This window comes from Notamacropus eugenii, chromosome 1, assembly GCF_028372415.1.
Source record: "Notamacropus eugenii isolate mMacEug1 chromosome 1, mMacEug1.pri_v2, whole genome shotgun sequence".
Lineage (NCBI taxonomy): Eukaryota > Metazoa > Chordata > Mammalia > Diprotodontia > Macropodidae > Notamacropus > Notamacropus eugenii.
In genome coordinates, this window is record NC_092872.1 from 55,385,395 (window position 1) to 55,412,834 (window position 27,440).

The 27,440-nt window shown below is 43.6% G+C and overlaps 1 protein-coding gene across 2 annotated transcripts in view; it reads left to right on the forward strand.

Annotated features, from left to right (window-relative positions):
* Positions 1–27,078, forward strand: part of POLR3K (RNA polymerase III subunit K) — an 85,350-nt gene extending 58,272 nt beyond the window's left edge. The window contains exons 2-9 of one of the 2 annotated variants that reach the window (XM_072602308.1): positions 1,177–1,272; positions 1,654–1,765; positions 2,688–2,866; positions 4,190–4,329; positions 4,760–4,976; positions 17,308–17,413; positions 18,182–18,266; positions 21,387–27,078. In XM_072602308.1, the coding sequence (XP_072458409.1) occupies positions 2,728–2,866; positions 4,190–4,329; positions 4,760–4,976; positions 17,308–17,413; positions 18,182–18,266; positions 21,387–21,899 (1,200 nt within the window). In that variant the 5' untranslated portion in view covers positions 1,177–1,272; positions 1,654–1,765; positions 2,688–2,727 and the 3' untranslated portion in view covers positions 21,900–27,078. The remainder of the gene's footprint in view (positions 1–1,176; positions 1,273–1,653; positions 1,766–2,687; positions 2,867–4,189; positions 4,330–4,759; positions 4,977–17,307; positions 17,414–18,181; positions 18,267–21,386) is intronic. The other variant, XM_072602318.1, reaches the window with a different exon arrangement.
* The last annotated feature ends 362 nt before the right edge of the window (positions 27,079–27,440 follow it).

The following is a 27,440-nucleotide window of genomic DNA, read 5'->3' on the forward strand; positions in this document are numbered from 1 at the left end:
AGGAGTCCACTTTGACTATAACATGAAGGGTATGAAAGGGAGTGGAGCATGGAGAGGCCGGAATGGAAAGTTGAGGCCAGATGGTAAAGGGACTTGAATGCCAAGCTGAATGAAGAGTTTGCATATGACCCCAGAGGCAGTAAGGAGCAAAGGAAGTTTTTTGATTGGGGGCCAGAGAGCTGTACTTTAGGAAGACTATTTTGGCACCTGTGTGAAAGATGGACCATCAGTCTCCTCCAGCTTAGCTCTTCATATTGATAGCGTCCCCGTCTTTCCAATCACCTGGGGTCAAAACCTCAGGGATATTTGATACTCCTACTTCCATCCTCCCTCTCCCCCACATACCATTTTATCATATGCATATAAGGGGATTGGAGAAGATGATCTCTAATGTTCATTTCTGCTCTACCCATACTACCTCCTTGCATATGTCTGCTCCTCTTGGGATCATCTTTGGTTGTCCTGACCTATGTCTTGCCAGTGAACTTCAATGACTCTGGAGGAGAGAGAGGCTGATGACTTTGTCACTTCAATTCACTTGCAAGTTGAGATGTCACCCTCCTGATGTCCTCTTTGAGAACGAAGGATGAACAATGGTCTGCTTCTCTTCCTCACGTTGCCACTACAACAACCCCAGTCTTCATCATCTCTCCCCTGGAGTACTATAACCACCTCCTAGATGATCTCCCTGCCATCACTCTCTTCTCCTCTAATCTATTCTTTACCTCCTCTTCCTCTCTTGCCTACGTCTCATTGAGCTAGACTACTAGCTGTTTCTGGATCATGTGCTGCTATTTCTCCTTCTTATTGATGCAGGTTAACCCTCAGATATGTACCATACCCTCTTCATTTCTGCCAGTAATAATCCTTCTCTTCCTCCAAGGCTCAACTCAGGTGCCAGCTCCTCCATGAAGCCTTCCTTCATCTTCCCAGGTGAAAGTATCTCTTCCTTCCTCAAATTTTCCCAGGGCAGATTGCCTAGATATGTCCTTTGTCCCATCACTTTCTGTCTTTTATTGCCCTTTTCCATGCTACATTTATTAGATTATAAGCTTCTGAGGACAATGGTTGTTTCCTTTTTTATCTTCATAGCCCTCAGAACCCAGGACAGTTCCTTGCACTAAGGGAAGCACCTGATAAATGTTCATTGAGTTGAAACAGTTGTTTCTGTTTCAGGACCATGTTCCGTGGGCATTTCTGGGAAGAGAGCCTGCTGTGTACAGCTTTTCACCTGGTTCTGTGTGCTGTCCTTTAGTGGAGGGGGAAGAGGAGGTGAGGAGTTGGGGTGAGGTGGGATGATCCAGTTTGCACACAGATGCTGCTGCCCCAGGGAGCTAAAGGTTACCCCTTAGAGCCCTTCTTCCCATCTTCTTTTTATCCAGTCCCCCATTCTGTAGGAAACTGTGGCACCTTCTAGAATCCTTCCTTCATGGACTGGCTCCAACTGGATTGAACCCTTGGTTGCCTGGGTACTCTTCAGGCTTTGAGGGTGGAGGGAGAAATGGCTTTCCACCACAGAGCTCCAGAACTGAATCTCAGGCAATAGAGCCCTCTCCTGCCCTTGGGGGCCAATGAAAGAGTGCCAGGGAGAGTAAGACACCAGGTAAAGATCAAACACCTCTTTGCTCCCTCCCTGCTCTCTCCCTACTGCAGCGCAGCAACTTGGAGCCTTGACCTGCCTCAATAATTACATAACTACCATTCATTGTAGTTGGACTACCACCCTGCCAACACAAGATAGAGTCCATCAGCTCCTCTTTACCAGGTAAGGCCTAGCTGGCCCATAGAAGGGGGAGAGTCCCAGCCTTGACTTTGGGGAATATTGACTTCTTGGCCTGGACACCAGTTTTAGAGAGGGTTTGGAAGGGGAGGATACTTTCTCCCTCCTAGGATTCTAGGACAGATTCAGGGTCAGTAAGGACAGTTCCTAACTTGGCCAGTAGAGGTGGTTAGTGAATATTAACAGCCAGCCAATCAGCAAGTCTTTACTGAGCACCTACTATATGCTTAGTGGTAGGTCCGGATTTCTGGGAAAGACAAATGTGTGTATGTAGGTATGGATGCATGGGTGGATAGATGGAGAGCCCAGCTCTAATGCTACCTTCTCCAGGCAGTGGAATGGGGTGGAGTCAAAGGAGAAGGGTTTGAATACTGGTTTTACTCCTTCCTTCCTATGTGACTTTGGACAAGTTACTTCTAGACCTCAATTTTCTCATTTGCAAGATGGACTTGTACCGGATGATATCTAAGCACCCTTGCAGTTCTACATTCAATTAATTGATCTCTCCATCTTCTGCATTCTCACAATACCTTTTCTTGTCCCTCTTTTATCGCCCTCATCATATGGTAACCTGTATTGTAATTTTTCACGTTTATGTTACATTCTGATGTTCTTTAAGACTTTGAATTTCTTGAGGGTCAGGACCATGTCTCATTTGTTTTTTATATCCTTTGTAACTGAAGCTCACAGGAGAAGATCAGTATAGGCTAGAGTATCAGGGAACACTTCCTGAAAGGGGTGGACCTTGGGGACTCATAGAATTGGTGGAGGTAGAGAGGAGTGGGTATATGGAAAAGGCCTAGGTCCCGAGATCAAAGATGAAGAATCCAGAGGCATTTGTATTTTGTTAAGGGAGTATCCCTCTTACATTTAACTAGCCTGCTCCCTCCATACTTGTGCTTTGTAGCAACTTGGAACCACATGAAAACTACAGCTGCGTCCTTCAGATGGGCACCTGCACACTAGAACTCCCACCAGACAAAATACTAACAGTGTTTGATGAGTTCACCATCAATTTCCATGGCATTGTATCTGGACTGGACCTGGTATATCTGTTGGACCCCAAGTATCTGCCCAGACAGAACAGTGAGTGCTTTCTTATCCCAGGATCAGAAGGATGGGAGTAGGAACATTGGGTATTCTAGGCAAGGAAACTTTCTAGCCTTCAGGAAGAGTGATGTGTTAGTTGCTGAATATGGTAGCGCATGCCTGTAATCTCAATGACTGGGTGGGGCTGAGGCTGATGATCACTTGATTTGGGGAGTTCTGAGAGTAGGGCTAAAGCTCATTGGATATTGACACTAAATCCAGCATTAAAAAGGTAAATCCCCAGGAGTGGACGGTCAGGTTGTCTGAGGAAATATGAACCAGCCCAGGATGGAAAAATGGAGCAGATTAAAGCTTCCATAATTATCAGTATTGGGATCAGGCCATAAGTAGCAACTGCATTTACACCTTGGCTGAGATAAGAAGACCTGGTCTCAAACAAACAAACCCACTTCCCAAGAAAAAGAAAATATTGATGTGTCAGACATCTCAGTGGGTAGCTAGATCCAAGGAAGATGGGCTTGGACCCACTGCCTTGAAGGAGCATGTTACAGCCTCTTAGGGAGCTACCATGGGACTTTGTTGTTACCCAATTGCTTCCTCCTGTCCTGCCTAACTTTTGCAAAGAAAGACCTAGAATTAGGAGCAAGTCTGGGGTCTCTGTTTAGAATCAGACTGGAGATCAGGTTTTGGAGGAAAGACCTGGAGCCTAGAGTAGACACAGTTCTATATTCCTTGGGAATGGAGAGAGCAAGGGGGTGGGGAGCAATTAACAACTTGCCACCAGTATGAGGGAGCATGATTCTTTTCTGGGACCCTTCCTTTACGGAGATGGCCAGCCTAGATGACCAGGAGCCACTATTCTCTGTGTCCATGGAGGATCAGACAGGAGAGAATTACTTTAAATGGTAATAGGAAGGACTTCAGTTAGACACAGGAAAATCAAAAACTTCCTACAATGAAGGGATTACAGCCCCAATGGAAGCCTTAAAACCTGCCTTCTGCAGATTCTTAAGGAAAGGGGGAACCAGGTTTTCTAGCCTTAACTGAAGGTAGATAGGTCAAAGAGACAACCTCTTCTGGCTCCTCCGAGACCCAGAACACTAGGATCTTCTTAGGGCACCTGCTCTGACTAGCACTTTCCTGTTCAGATCCTTGCCTGCTTGCCATGTCTTTGATCCCAGTCCCCTATCTGTCACTACTGAGCTTTTGGAAGATGGGATGGGGTAGGGGAGGTGGACTTCTCATCTGAAAAGGGCCTACTTACCCTTGCTCAGTTCTCCAACCAAATAGTCAGAAGCAGTCACTGGAAGCCTTCAGGAGATCCCAAGACCAGATTCAGTTGGGTTCTTTCTGTTCCAGTCAAGCTCGATCCTCCCTCCAACCTGCAAAGCAATGTCAGTTCTAGAGGCTGCATCATTTCCTGGGACCCTCCGATTGAAGAGCTGTACAAATCCCTCAGTTATGAATTGGCCTTGAGGCAGCTCGGGGAAGCCTGGGAGGTAAGGATACTGACCTAGATGTGTCAGCATCCCCCAATTTCCCCACCTTGTGAAACCTTTTGGGTGGGGGTGTCTGACATAGGAAATCTTTCCTAGCCTCTCTAACCTGCTCATAGACCAAACCCAATAGCAGTGTTCTCATTCCCACTCCTCCTTCCCCCTAAGCCTTTCTTTAGCACCCGAATCTGACCCAGAGAAGTGGTTATGGACCCAGCCCCTGCTCTCTAGAGGCTGCTGTCCTAAGACAGACCTCCTGACACAGACCTAGGAGTCCAAGACTATGATTGCTATAACGCAGGAGTGGTCTGGGAGATTGTCACATTTCATACAGACTGGGCCTGTGGGGATTAGGACTCTGGAGGCCCAGGATCCAGGCTCTCTGCCTTAAGCTTCGGGCCTGCCCACTAACATATGCATGAATCCCCCACAGCGGGCGAGACACAAAGATCACATTTCCGGGGTGACTGCAGCCACCATCGAAGCCTTCGAGTTTAGCCCTGACTTGACCTATGAGGCCCGGATGCGCTGTCGTCTGGGCTCCGAGGAAATCGGTAAACCCTTGGATGAAAAGGAAGAAGATTTCAGATATAGGAGCCAATGGAGTGAGTGGAGTCCAGTCCTGCAGTTCCAGTCTCCCAGCTCTCTAGGTATGTGAGCTGCTATGGTTATCCTGGGAGCTTTCAAGGCTTCCAGCTCTCTGGTAGTCTCCCTTCTAACCAGTGGAACAGGGACAGCTTCTGTTTTCTCCTAACCTTTCTAGGACAGGTCCTGCATTCCTTGGCACAACGGATATCCAGAAAAGAGTAGAACTCCTTTCACCTGCTCACAAAGTCCTTGTGCCCAAGCTCCCCCAATTTTCCCTAGCTGTAGGGGTAGGGGCACGATGATGTTGAGGAAAGAGACCGAGTCAGGAACCAAAGTGACTCAAGAAGCACTTATTTTGTTAGAATGTTTTTATTTCATGTTTTTCTCATTTACATGTTAAAAACAATTCTAAACAATTTTGGGGGGAGGCAATCAGGGTTAAGTGACTTGCTTAGGATCACACAGCTAGTAAGTATCAGAGGCTAGATTTGAATTCAGGTCCTTCTGATTCCAGGACTTGCTCTCCATTTCATCACTTAGCTACTTGCTTAACATTTTTTTCTTACATAATTTTTGAGCTCCAAATTCCCTCCTTCGCTTTCTTCCCTTCCCCCTTCCTTGAGAAGGCAAGCACTTTGGTATAGATAATACACATGCAGTCACACAAAACATATTTTCATATTAGCCATTTTGCAAAAGAGAATACAAACCAAAAACAAAGCAAAACCCAAAACCCAGAAAAATAAAGTAAAAAAAAAAAATAGGTTTCAATTGATATTCAGACTCTTTCAGTTCTTTCTCTGGAGGTAGATAATATTTTTCATCATAAGTCCTTTGGAACTGTCTTGCAACATGCACTTATTAAGTGCCTAGTGTGTTATTATGTTATTAAGTGCCTACTATATGTATGGAAGGCATTGTGCTAGGTGCTGTGCATAGAAAAACCAAAAGAAAAGTAGTCCTTTCCTTCAAGGACCTTACATTCTGATGGAGGGAGGAGGGTATAATATATAAACAGATCAGTTTATGCATGATAATTTGCTAAGTTAAGAAGAAACACTAATGGCTAACAGGAACAGGAAAGACTTCTTGTCTAAGATGGCACATGACCTTTGCCTTGATGGAAACTAGGAAGATCTGGATTCCTTTCCAAGCCTTGCCACTGACTCTACCTTGGGCAAGTCACATCTTTCCTCAGATCTCCGATTTTCCAATCCGTAAAATTGGGTGATCTCTAAGGTTCCTTTCAACTATAAAGTTGTATGGTTTCTCCTCCCTTGCCTAAGAGTTTCATGTTAAGAAACTTCCAGTATCTCAAGTTGGAAAGATCTAGGTATTCTCTTCAGAGACAGTTATAGCAAGGTACCCAAAGTCATTCATTCAGTTTTGTTTTACAAATTTTCAGCATCTTGAACACAGCAAATGAGTGTCCAGCATGTGTGTAACTCCGTGACAACAGTTTGCTGATGTTGTGTCTTGTCCAAGGTCACACAGCTAGCATTTTTATAGTGCTTTTATACTGTAAAGTGCTTTACAAATATTATCTCACCCTCACGACAGCCCAGGGAGGCAGGAGCCATTATCACCTTCATTTTACAGATGAGGAGAATGACCCAGACAGAGATTAAGTGACTTGCCCAGTCTCACAGCTAGTCTTTATCAGAGGCTGGTTGTAAACTCCAGGTCCAGCGCTCTGATCTTGAGTTGTGCCAAACCAAGTCTCAGGGCTGAGATCTTGACTGAGAATGATGTTCTTTCCAATTATACCTTTCTGTTTCTTACTGTTTGTGGTCTGGCCTTAGGGCACTGCCAGGCTTCCTCTTCCATCAAACTCTAGGAATGCACGAGCCTCATTCCTTACAGCAGGCTGGACTAAAATAGCCAGAACCGTAGGATTCCTTCCCAGCATAATAATAGCATAAGCCCTTAATGGTTCACAAAATATTTTGTCAGTCAGTCAACAAACATTTATTAAGTGTCTGTGCTATAAGCTCTGGGGCGTACAATGGAAGACCAAAACAGTCTCTTCCTTCAAAGATCTCATATTCTAATGGAGGAGACAAAACATAAACCACTTGGTGCAGATCAGCTGTATACATGGATGGAAGATCATCTGAGAGGTCATTAGCTAGCAGTTGGGGAGAGCCTCACCATAATCCTATAGGATTGACAATAAAAACATCATGGCCATTTTTCTGAAAAGGGAACTGAAACTAGGAAAGTAGGAGTGATGGTGTTCGAACTAGAAGGGAGCCTGGACATCACAGAGGCCACCTCCTCTTCCCCTTTATCCATTTTAGAGATGAAGAAACCAGGGCTCGTAAAAGTCAAAGGACTTGCTCAAGGTGATACCATCTATCAGTCAACCTTTAGATAATATCAGAGCCAGAACTTACAATCAGATCTTTCTTTAAAATTCTTTTTTTTTTTTTGGTCAATTTAACAAGTATGTATTTTCTCTCCCTTCCACGTTGCCTCCCTGCCTTGAAAAAATTAATACACCATTGTAGCAAACATGGGCAGCTAGGTGGCAGAGGGGATAGAGCACCGGACCTGGAGTCAGGGAAGATCTAAGTTCAAATCCAGCCTTAGACACTTACAAGCTGTGTGACTCTGGGCAAGTCACTTAATTCTGTTTGCCTCAGTTTCCACATCTGTTGAATGGGCTGGAGAAGGAAATGGCAAACCACTCTGGTATCTTTGCCAATAAAACCCCAAATGGGGCTATGAAGAGTTGGATATGCCTGAGACAAACAAACAACAGCAAACACACATAGTCAAGCCCAACAAATTCCTGCATTGGCTGTGTCCTAAAATGTGTTTCCTCCTGTAATGGTGAGTTTATCACTTCTCTGTCAAGATGCGGGCAGTGTGCTTTGTCGTTGGTGCTTTGAAATCATGGGCAAAACCACCCCAGGTCTCCCTACTTCAGATTTACTCTTCATTACACTCTCTAGATCCTGTTTCTACTTAGAGTTGGGATTGTAAAATTTGGAGCTGGGAGGGATCTTAGAGATCATTTAGTCCAATCCTCTCATTTTACAAGGAGAGGAACTGAGGCACAAAGAGCAGAGTGACTTGCTCAAGGCTAGCGAGGGAGTATAGCTACAATTCCAACCTATGGCCTCTGACTCCAAATCCAGTGCTCTTTCCCCTAGACTCCAAGCCACAGAGGTCAGTTTATCAGTTTATAGTGAAGGATGCAGCCTCCCCTAGACCCTCACCCAGCCAAGTTCTTTGGTTCTCTGTGTGGGGCTACTGGTTGTTATGTTGGCAGTCAGTACCTAGGAGAAACTGCAGCTGTTGGGACTGCCCACAAGTTGCAGAAGGAAGCGCTCTTGTTAGCACTATGATTCACTCTTATCTCTTCATGTTTCCTGACCTGATTTCCAAAAGGGCTTGGCTTTGTCTGGGGTTCAATTCTGCTGAGGGCACTAGATCCCCAGATGTTCCCGGTGGGTCAGAATGGGTTTGTGTGCATTTGTGGCTGCAGGTGGTGGTGGTGGCAGCTGACACTCATTCTGCAGAGGAGCCCTGTTCAGTGCTGGCACTGGTTCCAGGCTGCAACAGGCTGACAGTTGATGAACACAGCAGCGGCATTAGTGGATCAGGACCACTCTTGGCTCCTACCTCCACCAGATGTGTGAACTGGGGCACAAACACGAGCCCTTGGCTGGGTAGTTGGACACATGTAGGGGAAGAGTCTCTCTGTGGGGCATATGGACCCAGAGTTGCTGTCTGGGGGCAGCTAGGTGGCACAGTGAATAGAACACCTGTCCTGAAGTCAGGGAAACCTGAGTTCAGATTTGACCTCAGACACTTGACACTAGCTGTATGACCTTGGGCAAGTCACTTAACCCCAATTGCCTTGCATTTGCCCCTCCAAAAACAAAAGCACAAAGAACAAAAACAGAGTTGCTGTCTCTCATGAACTCCTTAGAATTCAATCCTTAATAAAAAGATTTGTTCTATGAAGTTTGGATTCAGTCGAAGGGCTGCACTCGAGGACCTCAAGGCTGCAGGTTCTGCATCCCTGCCTTAGACTGATGGAATGAATCTGAGGCTTCATTTGGCTGCCTCCACATATGGTTACTCAAAGCACCTTTATAGGTTACAGGAGACTATGAGGAGCCTATGCTCACCATGTATTTTTGTGCTAGTGTTTAAGTAATGCAGTGTTTTATTGTGTCAAAATGAAACAGATTTAAGTCTTGGCCTGAGACAAAAATCTTACCAGAAATTCATCAGCTCAGTTTGGAAAATTGAGAGCCTTACATGGTGTAGAGTGAAAGATCATAGATTGAGACCTTGAAGGTCTCCTTATTTTACAACCTCATTTTACAGATGAGGAAACTGAGGCACAGAGCCGTTAAATAACTTGTCTAGTGTCTCATATCTAATAAGTATCTGGGATGAGATATGAGCCCATGTCTTCTCAATTCCAAATCCAGTGCCCTAACATTCCATGTTGGCTTTCCAAGACTAGGTGTCAGAAACCATGGTTAGAATCCCAAATCTAACAGTTAAGTACCGCTATGACCCTGGATAAGCCCTTTAAATTTTCTGAGTCTCAGTTTCCCCATCTAAAATACAGGAACAATAGTATCTGTATTACTTACCAAGCAGGTCGTTGTGAGTAAATCTTTGTGAAGCCCTATGTTTGTGTGAGCTATTATTAGGATGATCATTCCTCCTGTCCAAGAAAAGGGCAATTTAAGGAGATGGGGATTGGATAGAGGGAGGAGAGAGAAGTCAAGAAGAGAAGACAATCGGAGGGAGGAAGCCCCTGAGAACTGCTGGTTATGCCCTGGCATACAGTCAGGAGCAGGGTGCAGGGGCCGACTGCGTGTTGGGAGGCAGGGCCTTCGAACTCTCTAGAATACAAAGGCAATGTAGACAGTCTGACATATGAGGCCCATAGAGTACCAGCCATGAGCTCCAACAGCAGCCTCACCTCTGGGGGTTCTGATTTCTCTCTAGGTCCAGCTTCCACGTTGGCTTTCCATTCCAAGGCGAAGGTTTTCTTCCCAGGACCTGAGGTAGAGAAAACCTGGGCTGTGGCGGTGGCACTCATAGTGGGTCTGACTGCATCCTATCAACTATTTAAGCTCAGAAAGGAAGGATCCAGTTATTCAGTCAGTCAATAAGCATTCATCAAGCACCTACTATGTGCCGGGTACTGTGATAAGGGATACAGGATACAAAAAAAAGGTAAAAGACAGTACCTGACCTCAAGGAGCGCACTGTCTACATATAAAATCACTATGTACAAACAAGCTATAGACAGGATCAATTTGAAATAACCCAAAGAAGGAAAGGACTGGAATTTAAATTAATGGGATCTTGGGCTTTAGAGTTACATTCCCAGGGACCTTTAAGATTATCTGGTTCAGTCCTTTCATTTTATTAGAGAGGAGTAAACCATGGACCAGGAAGAATTAGGTGACTTGCTAAAGCCACACAGCTAAATAGGGCAGCTAGGTGGCTCAGTGGATAGAGCAGTGGACTGGAAATCAGGAAGACTTGTCTTCCTGAGATCAAATCTGGCCTCATACACGTACTAGCTGTGTGACCCTAGGCAAATCACTTAACCCTATTTGCCTCAGTTTCCATATCTGTAAAATGAGCTGGGGAAGGAAATGGCAAACCACTGCAGTATCTTTGCCAAGAAAACCCCAAATGGAGTCACAGAGTCAGAAATGGCTGAACAACACAGCCAATAGTAGAGATTTGAACCCATTTGCCCTGGTTCCAAACCCAAAACTCTTGTAGGTCTCTGTACTCACTTGCTCTCCCAATTCAGTTCAATTCAAATTATTTCCATTCAACTTGACAAGTATTTCCTGAACACCAACAATGTGTTCAGCACTATGCTAGAGTGTGCTGGGGGGGTAAGAATTAGAAGACTTGTTGGATGTGTCCATGCAGCACCTCTAAACCAACTCTCCCCGTCTAAGGCTGATTCTGGGGTTCCATACAGTATGACAGAAAGGTTGCAGGACTGGAGCTAGAGGTTCTGAGTTTGAATCCAAGTCTGCTTTTTAGTCATATGATTCTTCTTGTGGCTGTTCAATTGTTTTCAGTTATGACCCCATTTGGGGTTTTCTCGGCAGGGATACTGGAGTGACTTGCCATTTCCTTCTTCAGTTCATTTTACAAATGAGCAAACTAAGACAAACAGGGTTAAATTAAGTGTCTGAGGTTGGACTTGAACCCATGGAATTTCAAACCTAGTGTTCTATCCACTGTACCACCTAAACTGCTCCATGTGGTCCTTAGCCAATTGCATAACTTCTCTGAATATCATCCGTAAACTGAGATCATAACCTCTGCCCAACTTCCCTCAGAGGACTGTTGTGACCATGGAATGAAATTAAGAAAATGAACCTGCTTTGGAAAATTGTACAAATGCCCAGCATTCACGTTCTCTTATTTGTGAGACAAGGCAATATATGAGGAATATCAGCCAAATATTTACAAAGCACTCGTGGCTCACAGTGTCCCTCACTACATGGTCTCATTTTATATCCACAACAATCCTGAGAACCCACACAGATTGCTCTAATATTAAGTTATCTCCCTTTTACAGATGAGGAAATTGAGGTCCAGAGAGAGAGATTGCCTTACACAATTTTTGTATACACACAATTTATACACAGTTACATGATAAATTACCTTATACAGGATCACATATTGAGTTAAGATGATAACACAAGACAGTAAGTGTTGAATTGTGTGCTACAGACATTGTGTCTCTTCCTCCTCCTGACAAGCTGGCATAATAAGGGGCAGATCTTCAGCCTCTGAATCTATTCTCTCATCTCCATGGACGCATGGTCCCCTCCCTTCTAAAAAAAAGGTAGTCCTTTCTCACAAGAGCTCTAGAGATAAGCACAGAGCCTTGGGATTCTTACTGTCTTAATGCCTGCCCTTCGCTAGATACTCGGATAATAATAATAGCTGGCCTTTGTGTAGTACTTCAAGGTTCCCAAAATACTTTCCATGTGTAGCCTCTTTTTATTGTCACATCTCTAGGAGGCAGGTGCTATTATTATCCTTGTTTTAGAGATGAGGAAGCTGAGGCCGACTATCCGGATTCACACAGCTAGGAAATATCTAAGGTCCTATTTGAACTCAGGTTTTCTTGGCCCCAGGTTCAAGGCTGTACCCAGTGAGGCCCCCAGCTGCCTTGATCACCAAATACTGGATGGCCTTTTCTCATTCCTCACCCGCCTTGACTTCTTTCTGCAGCATTTAATGCCACCGACTCTCTCTGGCTTCTGAGGATTCTTTCCTCTCTTGACTTCTCTGATCACAGTTGATCCCTTTCCTTGTCCCTCATCCTTCTCCTGCCCCCTAAGTGTGTGTGTCCCCAAAGGCTTTGCCCTCAGCCTTCTCTCTCTACTCTTTTTTCCATGGTGACCTTATTCACTCCAATGGCTTTAATGATCACCTCTGTGCAAATGTTCCCCAGAGCTCTAAACCCGAATCTCTAATTGTCTGCTGGACACATCCATCTCAGACTTATTATGCATATAATAATAAAACACAAGAGGAGATAATAGAAAGGGAAATCTCATTCCAAATAACTACAAAATATCCGGGGATCAAATTGATTATGTCCCAAACTGGTCTCAACATCTCCCTGCCTATGCATGCCCTTCCTCCTGACTCATCCATTTCCATTGGTAGTACCACCATCCTTCTAGTCACCCAGGCTTGAAACCTGAGTCATCTTTGACCCTTTATTCTTCCTCATCTTCCCCCACCCCCATCTGTTAGCAACTCCTTTCAAGCCTATTTCCATAACATCTCTTGCATTTGCTTCCTCTCCACATACCCTTTTACCACCCCAGTTTAAGCCATCAGTACTTCTCATTTTACTGTTACTACCATAATGGCGTCCTACTTGCTTTTCTGCCCCCTCCCCCAGTCTCTCCCCTCTCCAACCTACCCTTCACATAGCTGCCAAAATGATCCTCCTTGTGCACAGGTATGACCATGTCACTCCCCTGTTCAAAAATCTTCAGGAGTTCTCTGTTTCCTAAAACATAGATATAAATTCCACAGCCTGGCACTTAAGGATTCCTACAGTCTTGTTCCTTCTTGCATCTTATTTTACATCAGTGCCTTTCAGATGTTTTATGATACAACCAAAGCAAACTTCTTAATTTCTTTTTAAAAATTATTTATTTTTAATTTTTAAAATCTATTTTTTTAGTTTATAATATTCAGTTCCACAAGCCTTTGAGTTTTATATTTCCTCCCCCTCCCTTCTCTTCCTCCTCCCCAAGACAGCATGCAATCTAATATAAGCTCTACATATACATTCATATTAAACATATTTTTATATTAGTCATGTTGTAAAGAAAAGTTATAACCAATGGAATGAACTATGAGAAAGAAGAAACAAAGCAAAACAAAAAGAGAGAGAGAGCAAACTGTACGCTTCAATCTCCATTTAGACTATAATTCTTTCTCTGGATGTGGATGGCATTTTCCATCATGAGCCTTTTGGAATTGTCTTAGATCCATGCATTGCTGAGAAGAGCTAAGTCTATCAAAGTCAGTCATTACACACTGTGGCTGTCACTGTGTACAGTGTTCTCCTGGTTCTGCTCCCCTCACTCAGCATCAGTTCATACAAGTCTTTCCACGTTTTTCTGAAGTCCACCTGCTCATCATGTTTTATAGCACAAGAATATTCCTTTACATTCATATACCACAATTTATTCAGCCATTTTGCAATTGATGGGCATCCCCTTGATTTCTAGTTCTTGGCCACCACAAAGAGAGCTGCTATAAATATTTGTGTACATGTGGGTCCTTTTCCCATTTTTATGATCTCTTTGAGATACAACCCTAGAAAACTTCTTATTTCTTACCAGCTGTTCCTTGATCTCATCTCATGCTATCCCACCTTCATTGTGTTCCTGCAGCCTCTCTCATGTGCCTGGTATACTCTCCCTTTTGGTCTCTGTGTGTTCAGATCTTTCTTTCCTTCAAGACCCAGCTCAGCTGCCACCTCCTTTGCTGATCTCCTATTGACCTCCCAATCCTTCCAAAATGATTCTTTCCCGTCCCAAATTTTCCTAGATCACTTTGGATCACTTCTTTGCCTCCATCACACTGTGCTTTCCATCATGTTGAATCTTTGCCGTTAGGTCTTAAGCTCTTTGAGCACAAGGCTTTTTTCACTTTTGTATCTTTAGTGCCTAATACAGTGCATTGCACGCAGTAGGCATTTTAGAAATATTTGTTGGGTTGAATTCATTGCAAGTCTCTAATTTATCAAGCAGCTGTTTTCCAAAAGTTCACAGGTGAGTTGGTTGTTTAGAACTTAGAATGAGTTTTCTTTCTCAAAAAGATGTTTGCTTTTTTTGTCATAGTCTTTCTCCTTCTCCTTCACCTTTGTTTTACCCCCTCCAAATACTCCTTGTTTCCTTTCCCCATAGAAAGAGTGTTATCAATTCAATTCAACAATAAATAACTTCTTAAATGCTAGTAATACTTTGAGAAGCAGGACCCAGTTTTGCATTCAAGACATTAAAAATGTAACGGGAGAGACAAGAGGTATGTAAATCATCATATATTAAATACACAGAATAGACACAAGATAACCTTAGTGGGGAAGGCATGAGTGACTGTGGGGACCAGGAAAGGCCTTCTGTAGAAGGTGGCATTTGAACTGAATCTCAATGCTTAGAGGTGGGTAGGAGGAGACAGAGCATCCCAGACCTGGGGGATGGCCAGTGCAAGGGCCCCTCATCACCCACTGCCTGTTAGACAGTGCAAACTGGATAGCTCGGCTACCTCTCGAACTCAATATGTCCACAACTTAATTCATTATCTTTCCCTCCACACCTATCCCTCTTCCAACCTTCTCTATTTCTCTCCAAGCACCACCACCATCCTTCCAATCTCCCAAGTTTGTAACCTGGACTTCATCCCACATTCCTCACCCTCCTTGACCCCACTTACATAATTGGTTGCAAATATTGGTGTATATACCTCCATAATATATCTCCTAATTGATCTCTTCTCTCTACTCACACAACTTCCACCTTAGTTCACGTGTCCATCGCCTCCTGCCTAGGTAACTGCAACAGCTTTCTATTTGGTTTCTCTGCCTTGTCTCTCCTCACTCTGGTCCAACCTATAAGCTTCTTCCAAAATAATTTTCCTTAAGCACAAACATGAACATAATGACTTCCCTACTCAGTCAACTCCAGAGATGTCTTATTGTCTCTAAGTTAAAATATAAACTCCTCTGTATAGCTTTTGAAACTTAACAAGTGGTCCCAACCTATCTTTCCAACCTCATTGGACCTTACTCCCCTTTCCACACTCTACAGTCCAGACACACTGGTGTTCTTTGTTCCTCACACATGGCCTCCTATCTCCCATTTGTACTGGCTGTGTTACATGCCTGGAATGGACTAACTCCTTTCCTCTGTCTCACAGAGATCATGTAAGTCAAGCATCATCTTTGATCTGAAGGATCATAAATCCTGATGGTCACCTTCCGTTAGTGTTCCCCTGCAACGTTTATGTTTATATTATATATTTATATATATATGACATACTAGTTGTCTCCACCATTAGAATGTAATCTCTTTGTGTGCAAGGATTGTTTCATTTATGTACTTGTAGCTTCTAGTAGAATGCCTGTCACTTAAGAAAGTTCTTAAATAAATGCTTGCTTATAGTTTGAAGGAGACCAGGGCTGGAAAGGTAGTTGTAGCCAGATTGTGGAGAGCTTTGATCAGGAGCTAGGACCAGGAATTTACCTTTCATTTGGTAGGGTTGGGAATGAGGGTTTTTCAGCTGAGGGGTGAAATGATCATAGTGACATATTAGCTTTGAAAAAGTATGACAGATGGGTTGGGTTGAGAAGTAGACTGGAGGGCAGAGAGATCAATTAGGAAATTATTATGATAGTCTAGGAGGGAGTAAGGGCCTGAACTGGGATGGTTGTGGTGGGAGTAGAAAGACAGGGTCTGATTTAAGAGTTATTGTGGGAGCAGAACAGACAGATTTTGGCAAGTAATTGGCTATAAAAGTTAAGAGAAGAGTCAAAAATACATCTCTAATTTTAAGCCTGAGATACTGTGAGTGCCCTCAACACAAATATAGACATTAAGGGATGGGTGATATTTTAGGGGAATGGCAGTAAGTTCATTTTTTGAACACATTATTCATGGTGGGTTAACTAACCTACAAAGGCCTATTTAATCCTTAATAAAATGGAAACATTCTATGACCATTTGCAATGAAAAGTGGAATAGTTGAAAATAATACTGTTTCAAAGGAGGTAAAATATGACTTTCCCAATCCCTCTACCAATCTAAGAGATGATAGCAAGTCAAATGTTCATATATCAGGAACTTAGCTGTGTCATTGCTAATTCTCTATTATACTTTCCAAAGCATTTTCCAAATATGCTGTTTCACTTCATTCTGTAAGACAGATAGCAAAGGTAGACTGAAAATTCCTTGATGGAAAAAAGCTGTATTATGTTCATTGCTACCCAAAGTGCCTAGGACGATGCTGGAACTCCAGGAGGCTTAAAAGTTTAGTTGATTTGCCCAAAGTTATAAAAATACAAAAACAAACTCAATAATAATGATAGTTCACATACGTATGTATGTGTGTATATATACACATATATGTATATATACATATGTACACATGTATATATGTGTGTATATATAATTTATATATACGCTTACATATATATGTATATATATTATTTGTCCCCATTTTATAGACGAGAAAACTGAGTCTAAAGGGAGCTATAAGATTTGCTCAAGACATATGGTTGGTAAGTAGCAGGGTCAGGGCTAGGTGGTGCACCAGTGCTGAGCTTGGAGTCAGAAAGATGCAAATCCAGCCTCAGATACTTCCTAGCTGTGTGACCCTGGGTATGTCATTTCACCCCTGTGTCTTCATCTGAAAAAGGTGGATACTAACAACACCTCCCTCCCAGGGTTTTTGTGAGGGTGAAACGAGATAATGTTTGTAAAGTGGCTAGCATGATACAGTAAGCACTGTATAAAATGTTAGCTATTATTATTAATAAACTTCAGAAAGTACCTTCAGTGCTCTGGGGGAAAGCTTCAGTTCTCCTGCCCTAGTTGTGGCTCTGCTTGAACCAAGTCCCTAGATTTCAAGTCCAAGACCCTTTTCACTACATTCAGTGGTGGTTGCTAAGATGACTTTATTTATAATAATAAGATATCTGGCCTTTGTCAACTGAAGCTCTAGTTCTTATGTACAAGAACTTGGATTCATCTCTTCATTTTACTGACCATGGGGGAAGTGGGGGCAGGGATTGGTTTCCCAGAAGATAACCTGACAGAGATAATGGATTAATGGTTTGGTGTCTTCCAGGTGTCTCCTCCCCACCCCAAGATGGCCCCATCAACACAATCATCATTTTCTCCGTCTTCTTTTTCCTGATCAGCCTGCCTTACATCCTTTTCAAGCTGTTTCCCAGGTAGAGGATTCCAGAGGAGACTGGGTCTAGCTTTCCCAGTCATAGTCTCCAAGAACTTCATGCCCCTCCCTTGGGAGCCTACTGGGAGCAGAATGGTCACTTGTCCCTTTCCCAGGCCTCCTACCCTAGACACTCATGGGGGAAGAGGATCTTGACAATCCATCATTTAGGAGATTAGGGTTCCAAAGGAAGAACTGGGAATTCAGATGTTGAGGAAGAGTATGTTTTCCTCTCCCACCAAATGAATCCCTGTTCTGTGCAATTGAACAGGGGCAATTTGTGGGGAGGAAGAGGCAGGGGAGTAAGTCAGCCACAGAGAGGAAGCATATCTCCCTGTGCAAAGTCCCAGGAATCCTCTCCTAATTATGACTCTACTGTGTAGTGTAATAGAAATAATGCTGGTTTAGGAGTCAAAGAATCTGGATTTGAATGCTGCCTAGCTCCTTACTATCTATGTGACCCTGGTATCCCACATATATAAGTCCCAGTGTCCAGGAACGCCTGCCTGGAGAGGTAGTGAGTTCCCTGTTACTAGACATCTTCAAATAGAGGCTGGATAATAATTTGTCAGGGTTGGGGGAGGAGGAGGAAGGAGAGATTCTTGGTCAGGCCTGGGTTGGACTAGATAACCTCTGAGCTCCTTTCTGTCAGATTCTTCAAGAATTCCTTGCCTCTACTCCTTCATTTGGTGCCTCATCCCAGCCCTGCTTCTGCTGGTCCTCCCTTGCCCTAGCTGATCTCTCTTGCCATTTCTCTGCTGCCCTCCAGAGTGAAGAAAACCTTCTACCAGAATGTACCCTCACCTGAAGCTTTCTTCAGGCCCCTCTACACTGTACACAATGGAAACTTCCAGGTAATCTAAGAAACCCATGCTTCTCCCCATGCCCCAGAGTCTAGACATTGTTTCCAGAAGTTCCTGACAGGCCTCTCATGCCTCTCCCCCTTATTGGTGGTTAATGGAAAGATCACTAGGAGACATGAGGGAACAATCCTGTCTGTTAATACCCCTAGAACCAGGTCACTTACTTCTCTGATCCTGTTTTCTCATCCATAAATGGGGACAATAATGCCAATAGTAATAATAGCTAGAATTCATAGAGCACTTTAAAGTTTACAAAGTATTTTGTAAATATCTCATTTGATCCTTGCAACAACCCTGGAAGGTTTATTAGCCCCTTTTTACAGATGACAGAACTGCCAGAGGTTAAGTAACTTGCCCAGGTTCACATAGCTAGAAAGTCTCTGAAGCTGTATTGAACTTGGGTCTTTTTGGCTCCAGGTCCAACACTCCACCACACTGCTCTACAGAGGTTTTATGACGATCAAATGAGATCCTACTGTGTATGCAAAGCACTTTGTAAACCTTAAAATGCCATATAAATGGCAGCAATGCTTGTTTTTATTATGTTTTACAAAATGGTGGCAATAACGCTGGCAATCTCTATCTCCCAAGGTTACATAAGTTGCAAAGGGCAAAAACCACAAGTCAGTAGAGGAATAGCAGAGCCAGCTCTGAAACGGAGGCTGCTCTTCTGAAAGTCATTGCCCTAGGCACGTACCACCAAGGCTGAGGGTGGTGAGCAAGAGATGAGCTCCCAGCATTCCTAGTGACCTGGCATTGCTGGATGGAGAATGACTAATGGAGCAGCAGCTCAGTATCTCATCTGAGCTACAATTCTCCCTTTGCAGAGTGCCCTGTACTCCCTTTCTTCCTGGGGGATCCTCCCAACCCAGTGTGGTCCTGTTTTCTCCTTGTCACAGATAGATCCAAACTCCTTCTCCAGATCTGGTCTCCTCACCCTTCTTGCCACTAAATCATTTGTAGTCCCTAGCCAGAGAGAGAGACCAAAGTCAGTAGATCACCATCTTCTCTTTCTCAGTCTTCCCAGGGAAGAAGGGCTTTTATTGGGAGTGGGAGCATAAGCTCAAACTGTACGTTACAGTTCTGATCGTCATTTGGTATGGTGCTCGAGTGTCACTTTCTGTAGGAGGAAGGCTGTGTCCTTAGCAGTGTGTGGGAGAGAGGGGAAGGATGCAAAGAAGTACTGCTCTCAGCAACCTTACAGTCTAAAGGAGAAAATAAGACATACATAACTAACTGTAATACAGATCAGAACATAGGAAAGGTCCAAACCAAATTTAATGAGACATTTAGTAAGTCTTCTCAGACCCCAAAGAATCTCAGAGTTGGAAGGGACCTCTGAAGGAATCTCTGAAAGCTGTCTGGTCCAACTGGTACCTTAGTAGAAATTCCCTCTATAACATTGCCAACATGAGGCAATCCATTCTCTAATAGAAGACTTCCGATGATGGGAAACACCACCTCCTGATGCAACCCATTGTACTTTTGGCAAGCCCTGTTAGGAGGGTTTTCCTCATATTGAGCTAAACTCTGCCTTGGCAACTTAGTACCCTCTAGACCTGCCCTCTAGGGCCAAACACAGCAAGTCTGATTGTTTTTCCCACATGACAACCCCCCCAAATACTTAAAGACAGCACCTGGATATCATGCAGAGGTTTTGAGTTGGAAAGGATCTCAGAGGTTATTTAGTTAGTCCAACCCATGCCTGACTAAGAATCACCTCTCCCTACAACATTCCTGACAAGGCATTATTCAGCCTCTGTTTGAAGACTTCTAGTGACAGGGAACTCACTATCTCTTAAGGCAACCCACTGGACTTTAGGGCTCAGAGATGTGGGACCCAACATTTTTCCACAGGAGAGCCCCATTTTCAATGTCAGGGCATCCCGCCCTCTGAGTGCCTCCAAAAACCCCCTCCTTCTACTTCCTATTACAAAGCGTATTCATAGTGAGTTTATCTCCCTCTTTCCCAGAGGCCCCCAGACCTTCTCCCCCACATAAACTGTCTTCCTACTAGGCTTCTTTCTTAGTTCTTCAATTTCCCACATGATATAGTTTCAGATCTCAGTATTGTCATTGCCTTCCTCCAGGTTGACAAGGGAGAAACTGAACAGGAACACTTTAGATACGGTCTGACCAGGACAGGAGAGAGGATGACTATCATCTTTTCATTCTAGACACTATACTTCTTTTAACACAGGCTAAGATCCTACAAGTCTCTTTTCTTTTCCTACTAGCTTCTTGGGGGCCACATCACGCTTTTTTCACATTAACCCTGTCCTCCCCTTGCATTGAGGCCCCTAAATCTTTTTTTTTCTCACAAAAATTGCCTTCTAACACTATCTTCCTCATCTTTAATAAGTGTCTTGGGTGTGTAGGTGGGCCTGTATGAGTGTGTGCGTGCGTGCAGGGGCATCAGAGAAGATTAAGCCATTGTCTTTACCATTAAGGATCTACCACAGTGTAGTGATTGTGATATATGGGTGGTGAGTCATAACCAGCAACACTCAGCATTGTACAATCAGTGCCAGATAAGAAATCTTTATTTCCTTCAAGACTCAGCTCAAGAAGTACCTTCTACATGAAATCTGTTCTGATTTTGCCCACTAATGCTCCCACCTCTCCCCCCTCTCCCCTTATATTTATTTCGCATATACTTTCCCATGTACACATTGTCTCCCTTTGTAGTATGTAAACTTCCTGAAGGCAGGAACTATTTCATTTTGTCTTTATATCCCCAATCATTAGCACAGTTTCAAGTAGAGAGATGATTGATTAAAAGAAATACTCAGAGTCCAGAAGAGAGGACATTTCTTGGCTGGTGGGGTTGGAGGGATGGTCAGGGAAGAGAAGCAGTATTGGGATCAGTGCTTGAAGGATTTCACTAATCAGGAGTGGAGAGGGAGAATACTCCACAGCAAAGGAAGGACATTAGCAAAAGCTTGGAAGTAGGAATTCCCATGTGCAGTGTGTGTTCAAATGAATGAGTGAATATCAGCTTTGTGGAGCCTTAGAACATGGTTGAGCATTTGTGTGACTAATTGGTGCATGATCCAGTCTGGCCCAGAGGAACCTCGCCCCTCCATTCAGATGTTCTTGCTTGTGTTTCAGACGTGGGCCAGATCTGATCTCCTGGGAGCCCAGCTCAGAAGGCAGGGGGCCGTGGAGAGGAGGGTCTTTACCAGAGATGAACTCTTGGGGCTCATATTCCAGGAGTCGGTTTCTCAACTCACCTGCTTCCCGATGAAGCCCAAGAGGGTAGATGCCATGGAAGAGGAAGATCCTTGCAAGACCAGAGGACCTCCTGAGGAGGCAACCCAGAGGGAACCAGAGTCTAAGTACCTCAGTGTTGAAGAACTGGAGATGTGGCGGCTGCCTGGGGTGATGATAGACAGGGATGGTGACAGGAGTGATGCTCAGGGCCATCTAGACTTCCCTGGAGCCAACCAGGCTAGTTCATTAGTTATGAGATGCCCTCTCATTTCCCTGAAGCAAGAGGGCCAGACCCTGGAGAGCTGCTCCCCTGGCAATAGTGAATACTGTACCCTGAGTGGCACTGAGATGCCCCAGGCCTTGGCACCTGCTGGAGAGCTGCAGGGCCCAATGACCAGTGTGGGTCAGTGATTCCCTAGTGTGTCTAGAACAGGCCCCTTCCTGGGGCTCACCAACATCCAGGTACCCCTGCCTAGCCAGCACAGATGACTCCTGTGTAATGATGTCAATTTTTAAGTGGCAGTGGGTTCAGACACCAGGAGGCCATCAAAGTTTATTCATCTCTCCAGGAGCCATAGGTTTCTGCCAGGTGGTAGGAAGCACCTATAAACATTCCCTCACCTCCCTACTTTTTCCTAGAGTGGCGTATGTGGACCCCTCCCCACTCCTGTAATCCATCCAGATGAATGGATTGGGTCCTGGACCCAACTCCCTTCTCCTCTTTCTTTTGTACCCAAAGTGCCAGAACTTAGCCAAAACTAATTTAAATGAGTTCAGCCTGATAGACCTTCTTTATGCCTGGGTACATAGCATTAAATTCTTAGTAAAATGGATCAAAGTTTCAGGAAATCCCTGCCTCCTAACCTGGAGTCAGGGGTCTTGCTTGTTACTTTAGGCCATGCCTCTTCTTTCCTGAGCTAATTGTTCAATGCAATTCCACCTTTATAAAGCACCTACTGGGATCAAGGCACACTGGGGATATAAATTATGACAAACAAATGAATTCCTTGTTTTTAAGGTACTGAGCAAGGGGTAGGAAAGGAACTGTGCAGGTTTCATTCCTGACCTTGACTACATCCCCCTCCCACAAGCCTTTTCACGTACCGGGAAGGGGATGGAGGAAGCAGGGTTGGCAGGTGTCCTGTGGGGGTTTTCACTCCTTCAAGGTTGGTAGAGTAGAAAGGTAGATGCTGCTGCTCCCGAGCTCCTTCCTGTAGACCCTTCTTTCTCTTTCTCTTCTGCTCTTCTATTCTCTTTGGCTGATCCTTTGGCCTTAGGTCTACCAGTTGCTCCCTCTAGTCTCTGGGTTGTCCATGTTGCTAAACCCTGTTCTGACTCTTGTTACTCAAGGCCCTGACGCTCTTCTTGGTCTGGGTCCTCGCTGTCCCCTATCTGGCCCATTCTTCTGCTTAGCAGGACCAATATGGAAGAGTGCAGGGGTCTGAGAGGCTATGAGGCTATCGTTTATACCGATAGCAATATTTCAGCACAATTTGCTTTCTTTGTAATCCAATGTATTTTCTTTTATTTATTTAAGAATGCTATTAAGAATCCTTGGGACAAAAAAAAGATTAAGAAGCTCTGATAATGTCTTCAGAAGACCTAGGCCCTTCTTATTTACTAGCTGCATGGCCTTGGACAATTCCCTTAACCTCTTAGGGCCTCAGGTTTTTCCTCTGTAAAATGAGGCCTTTGGATTCCAAGGTAAAGGTCTAGTCCCTTCTGGGGGATAAATTTAAATGACCCCATTTGAAGGAATTATGGATTGATCTCTTTCTTGGGTGAATCCAACCCAACCTGGAGGCTCAGGTTTGTGTATAACGGGACCTGGCAGCCTATTATAAGCAAAAGACAACCCTATGTCCAATCCCCATGACCTCTGTCAGTCAGAGGATGTTCCCACCTTGCTCCATTGTCCTTTAGAGGTTTCTGAGGAGCAATATTACGGAATATTAGTCACTAACAGGTTGCTATGCTTCTCTTTCAATGACCTGTACCAATGAAAGGAAGCCATGATCTGGATCATCCAAACCAGAGAGTCTGAATATGTTCTACTTGGCTTGGGATTCATTGCATATATAGACATACCAAGAGGTTAACTTTCCCTATTTTTCAAGGTTAACATTAACATGAATTCCCATTGACTGTCACCTAGGAAAGAGAAGGGACACAAAAGTGTCCCTTTGGGTTATGGGAAAAGTGAATCTAAGTCAATTCTCCCAAATGAACATTCAGGAAAGAATCACTTCAGCCTGGAGATTAGTAAACAATTTTATCGGTCTTTAGGAGATAAGGGCTATCAGAAGATCATAGAGCTAGAAGTAACCTATGAACCATGAAGCTCAACCTTCTCATTTTATATATGGAGGAAACTGATGCCCAGGGAAGTAAAGTGACTTGCCCAAGGTCACAGAGATAGTAAGTATCAGACTAGGGTTTGAGCCGAGGTCCTCTCATTCTCAGATTACATTATCCTGGTCAGCTGTAATGAAAGCAGATAAACTTAGACCATGTCCATGTAGCTTCCATCTATAGAAGATTATGTGGGTATGGGAAATCTGAAAGGAAGAACCCCAAGGTTTGGGACAATGATAGAAAAAACAAACAAACCAGCTCCCGCATCCCTTCATGCCACTTGCTATTGGAATACTTTGATAAAAAGGCAATGCGTCCTTTCTTTAGCCTAACTTTCCTCAGTTCTAACTCTAATGGGATGAAGATATCAATGGATGCATGCAGCTGATCTCAAGTCTTGGGAAGTTAGGGGCCATGACAGCCTCCAAAAGCACCCTACATTTCCTACATTCATCATGTACAGTCTGTATTTATAAGTAAAGTCTAAGCGATGGCAGTTCTTCGTGAGTTAATCATTGTTGTTTTCCCTCTGGATACCACTGAGAATTGACTTTTCAAACTTTTGCCCTTCCTGCTTCTTGGGAGGTTGGGAAAAGGGGGCTAAAGGTTAGTGATGGCCTGGGATATGCGAGATGGGTGGTTTGCTATGATGACTATATTTATTATTTATCCTTTTTTTTTGCCTGTCTGGTTAAATGTGTAGCACAGGTTCTGGGGCTACTATCCCAAACCCCCATTCTCATTGGCAAGCTAAATCCTCAGAGGGTGGCTACCTATTTCACCCTTCAGTTTTCTTGGGATAACCCAGAAGGGTTGGGGGTGATTCTTTAGTACTATATAGCTCATCAGCCCTCACTAGGGTGCTTCCTCCATTGATTATCAATTAATATCAATTAGCCATTCAGACTTAGTTTTTCAAAATGGGTATTTATGAAAATGATTTAATAACAACAGTTGGTAAAAAAAAAAAAATCAGTGCCCAAATTGGAGCTCATTCTCCCACCAGTATATATGGAGTCTAGGGGAAAGTGGGTTCAAGCTTAAAGCATATGTAGGAAAGGGGATAACTCATAGTTCCTGGAAATCCATTTCTCCTCATGGAGCTATCCTGGCTCCTTGTAGCCTTTCTTTAACATCTAGTTTCTCCTTGGCTCTGGTGTTGCTATTAACTAGTCTGAATTCATGTCCAGGGTACATTTTGAAGTCGAAATCCTCTAACCTTTCAAAGTCCACAAGGTCAACAGGGAGGAAAGAAGCTCTTTTCCCTCTCTGGTTTCCCTCAGTAATTCCCTCTTAAGGCCTTGTTTGGAATTGCTCTCCATCTGGGCTGTGCCGCTCTTGAAAGTGCCCACTAATTCCAAACTAGCTTACATTATTATACAGGCCCCTAGAACGTGACTGAGTGTTCACAGCCAATCCTAATATACTTCTTAAACAGCATCCCACTTCATCCAATGACTTTTACTCCTCATCCGCTTATTTAATCAGTTTATTTGTATTTAGTTCATTATCATTCAGTGATTGATTGGTTAAATAGGGATGTTTAGGCCTTGTTCATGCCTAGTTCATATCTCTGGTTAGTGGATTCAATTTGAGCCCCTGTAATTATTGAGGTGGGGTATGGTAACACCTCTTTTATAAGTGCCTTCTAAAAGGGCTGTAAGGATCTTGAAGCATGAGAAGATGCATCCCTCTCCTTTCCTTGGAGAGGTGACAAACTATGAGTGTAGAACACACAATTGTATGCACTGTCAGGCATAGTAGATATATTAGTTAGTTTTATGAAATTGCTTTTTTTCTCTTTTTATTTTTTGTTCAAGGGATGGCTCCTTGAGTATGGGAGGGGAAGGATGTATTTGGAAATTAAGGAGATGTAAAAAAGATATCAATAAAATTTTTAAAAATGATGATCTTGGCAAAGGTAATTTAGTGAAGCAGATGAAAAAGTTGACATGGAATAACTGGGTGAGCTCCGGAACTGATTGGTTGGGTGGACAGACACACCTTTGGACACAGACATTTGAATTTAGGCAGAGCCCAGATACCCAGGATAGCAGAAGAATGGCAAACCATTGTGGGTTGATATTCTCAGCACCCTCTATTGGTGAATTATCATTATACAGGTATGTAAATCTCATGACCCAGAGACTATTATTGTCCCCAATTTACAGAGAAAGAAACTGGGGTGCAGAGAGAGTATATAATATGCCCCAGATATTAAAAATAATAATAGTTAGCATTTATATAGCATGTTAAGGTTTTCTAAGTGCATTTGCATTTGATCCTTACCACAACTCTTGTGAAGTAGACACTACATAATTATCCCCATTTTACAGATGGGGAAATTCAGGATGAAAGAAAGCTTAAGTGATTTACTAAAGATCATACAGATAATAAGTGTTTGAGTTCAAAATCAGGTCTTCCTGAATACCACTGCACTACCTGCCTTACCCTTCATTAACTCTCACCAGGCACCATTTCTGACCCATCTCCCTTATTCATGCTCCATAATCCTAGCGATGAGCATGTATTTCTCACATTCACTATGCAAATAATCTGGAATGGGCCATCCATAAGGCCAACTGGAAATGATCTCAGTCTGCTTCCCTGTAGAAACACTGTCCACAGTGGATGTATTCCTTACATGATTATCATGGGAGATCAGAGAGGATGGTGATCATTAAGGCCTGGGAGGAGCAATTGGGCCCTGAAGGATTTTGAGGACTTGGAGAAGCAGAAAGGATCCAGGTGGAGAAGCAATCAAGGTGGGCGTCAGGAAGGCAGTAGAAAGGTCTGCGGACTTGTTTGGGTAGAGTAAGTGGCTCACGTTGGAGATAAGGTTGGAACAATAGGGGTAAGAATCCCAGAGAGCTTTGAATACCAAGGTAAGGAGTATGGAAAGGCTCCCTGGAAGAGGAAGCTGGATTTCGAAGTATGGTCAGAAGTGGATTTGAAGCTTGGCAGAGGAGGAGAACATGACAAATGATGTGAAGCAATGATGGGACCGGAGGGCAGAGGGCAAGAACTTATCTGAGACAGTAAGAACTAGCATTGGCCTAGTTGGATTGGAGGGGCCCTGAAACTGTGTACATGCAAGGTGGACATAACTGAAGAAAGGGGCTGTGACCACCAGACTGAACCAGCTAGACTTAAATTAACAAGAGGGAACCGACAGAGGAATTATGGGATAGTCAGTCAATAATCATTTATTTATTAAAACATTTTTTAAAACTTCCCCCAGTTGTATGTTCATTTGTATGGTCATTTATTAAGCAAGGCTTTTGAAGTGTGCTGGATGGATGGGTGGAGGGGGAAAGACTGTAGCAGGGAGGAAATAACTCCAGCTTTTTTGGTGGGAGGGAAGAGGAGAGACATGAAAAGACAGCAGGACAAGTCAGCCAAGGGTAAATCTAGTGACAACCATGTACAATTGAGGGAGAAAGGGAGAAAATCAATAAAATTTTCAAAGTGAAAAGCAAATAAACCAGTCTCTTTTCTCTATGTATTTTTCTCACAGGGTCATAGAATGTCAGAATCAGAAAGTCCCTTGGAAAGAAGACTGGTAGACTGTCAGGACTAGAAGGTGCTTTGGTGTCC